At 37.6% G+C, this 1999-nt stretch overlaps 1 protein-coding gene across 1 annotated transcript in view; it reads left to right on the forward strand.

Moving 5' to 3' along the window:
- The window catches only part of Ca2 (carbonic anhydrase 2), a 17581-nt gene extending 16247 nt beyond the window's left edge, over positions 1–1334 (forward strand). The window contains exon 7 of the mRNA XM_008836926.3: positions 449–1334. Coding sequence (XP_008835148.1) covers positions 449–568 — 120 coding nt within the window. The 3' untranslated portion in view covers positions 569–1334. The remainder of the gene's footprint in view (positions 1–448) is intronic.
- The last annotated feature ends 665 nt before the right edge of the window (positions 1335–1999 follow it).

Raw genomic sequence — 1999 nt, forward strand, 5'->3', positions numbered from 1 at the left:
ATTAAATAAATAACTTTGAAAAATAAAAAAGAAAAAAAAAAGATCACAGTAGTTTCATGTTTTAGATAAATGGATTTCTTATATGAAAGCACACATATGCATCATCTACATGTGACTGTATGACTTTGGAATTTATGATGCTATGAATATTGGAGGCTGTATTTCAAGACCTAGCAAAGCACTAAAGCATGTGCTTGGGAGCTAGAGAGATGGCTTAGCAGTAGAGTGTGTACTCTTCTTCCAGAAGACTTGGGGGTCCCAGCAATCACATCTGATCATTCACAGCTGCCTAATGGGCAGCCCTAGGGGATCTGGCCTCTGCCAGCACCTGCACATATGTGGTAAAACCCACACAGGTGCACACCTACACATAAAGCAAAATAAATCTTTTTAAGAAGGATGTACTTTTGTGAGAGTCTAATTTTTAATTTTCATTCTGTCTTTTCAGATGTCAAAATTCCGAAAACTGAACTTCAATGGGGAAGGGGAACCTGAAGAACTGATGGTGGACAACTGGCGCCCAGCTCAGCCACTAAAGAACAGACAGATCAAAGCTTCCTTCAAATAAGATGGCTCTGAAGCTGGTGTCCAAACAACAAAAGTGCGGCCGTTTCTCTGTAGCCAAGCACAATTCTACCTTGGTGGTTTGGACCCTGGCTTTGTGTCTGGTGTTGTAGACCCTTCATCTGTCACCTCATGTACTTACTAATAAAATGTGAAGAGGGAGACCAAGTATCTGACTTGGTGGTTGTGCTGTGGCAGATTGGTGCTTGACTTAAGAGACAGTGTCTCTGTAACAGGATTCTAATGGAGGGGATAGAAACGGGCCCCTTGCCTTTGTGCATTGTTATCAGGTGATGAGCACTCAGAACTGTTTGCTAAAATGCTACTTTAAAACATAGGAATGTAGAATGGTTGAGTACAAGTTTACATCATGAGAGAAATGGATAATTTAGGCAAATCAGGTAAATAGTCATGATTTTATGATTATATACATCATTGGATAAAATAAAAATCAGATAAAATAAATGTTCCTGATTCTAAGATGTTATATTAAAGAAAACTTTTAAAATGCTTATATATTTGTAGCAAAGTTATCTTAAATATGAATTGTTATAACTTAGTGACTTTTGAATTCTAGAGCTGTAAATGAAGATGTAAAAATTATTATAGTTGTGATACAGAGTATATTTCCATTCAAATAACATATCATAATGTAACTGATAATGTATTTTAGATATATTCTCTAATAAAATTCCAAATCCTATTCTGAGTTATCTTATTGTTTGTGTCACAGAGGGCAGAAACGGAAGAATAAGAGTGTACTTTCAGAATCCGTGTCAATTCATTATTAACACTAAGCCATAATAACCGGCTTATGATGGAAGGAAAATCCCTGGAGCTATGTATCGTTCGCCAGCCTCTGATTTAGGTGCTTTCTGAGCATTTACTCATGTGATCCTCATGACAACCCTGTGACAAGGGTTAATCCCAAGGGAGTCAGGACTGACTGTGCTAGACATAGCAAATGGAAGAAGGAGGAAGGAAGGGGGCACTCACCCAGTCAATAGAAGCTAGTTGGAATGTATTTAAGAACTGATGTATTTAAGAACCATGTATTTAAGAACTGATACCTAGAATTTGAAGGATACATTAAATCTTAAAGTGGCAAATTGTATCATATTGGGCAGGAAGGCACGAAATGGACAAAATAGCAGTCTTCCACTCTCTGCTCTGCATTTAGCTCTGTGCCTTGACGGCAGAATGTTTGGCTAATGCATTGTTCTAGAATGTCACATTAATGCAGCTCAGGTTATAGACTTAAGATATAAACACCCTTTATTAGTTGTATTTTTTTTAACTTCCTTTCATTCCCATCTACTTTTAACTGGTTTCCTAAAGTTTTATCCCACATTTGTGTAGGAGCTGCGTGATTAGCTTTGAGTCTCAGTTCTCCTGCCCTCTCTGGTCTTGGTATAAAGAGGAAATCATGTCCAGG

Source organism: Nannospalax galili, unplaced genomic scaffold, assembly GCF_000622305.1.
Source record: "Nannospalax galili isolate Female #2095 unplaced genomic scaffold, S.galili_v1.0 scaffold370, whole genome shotgun sequence".
NCBI classification, from domain to species: Eukaryota; Metazoa; Chordata; class Mammalia; order Rodentia; family Spalacidae; genus Nannospalax; species Nannospalax galili.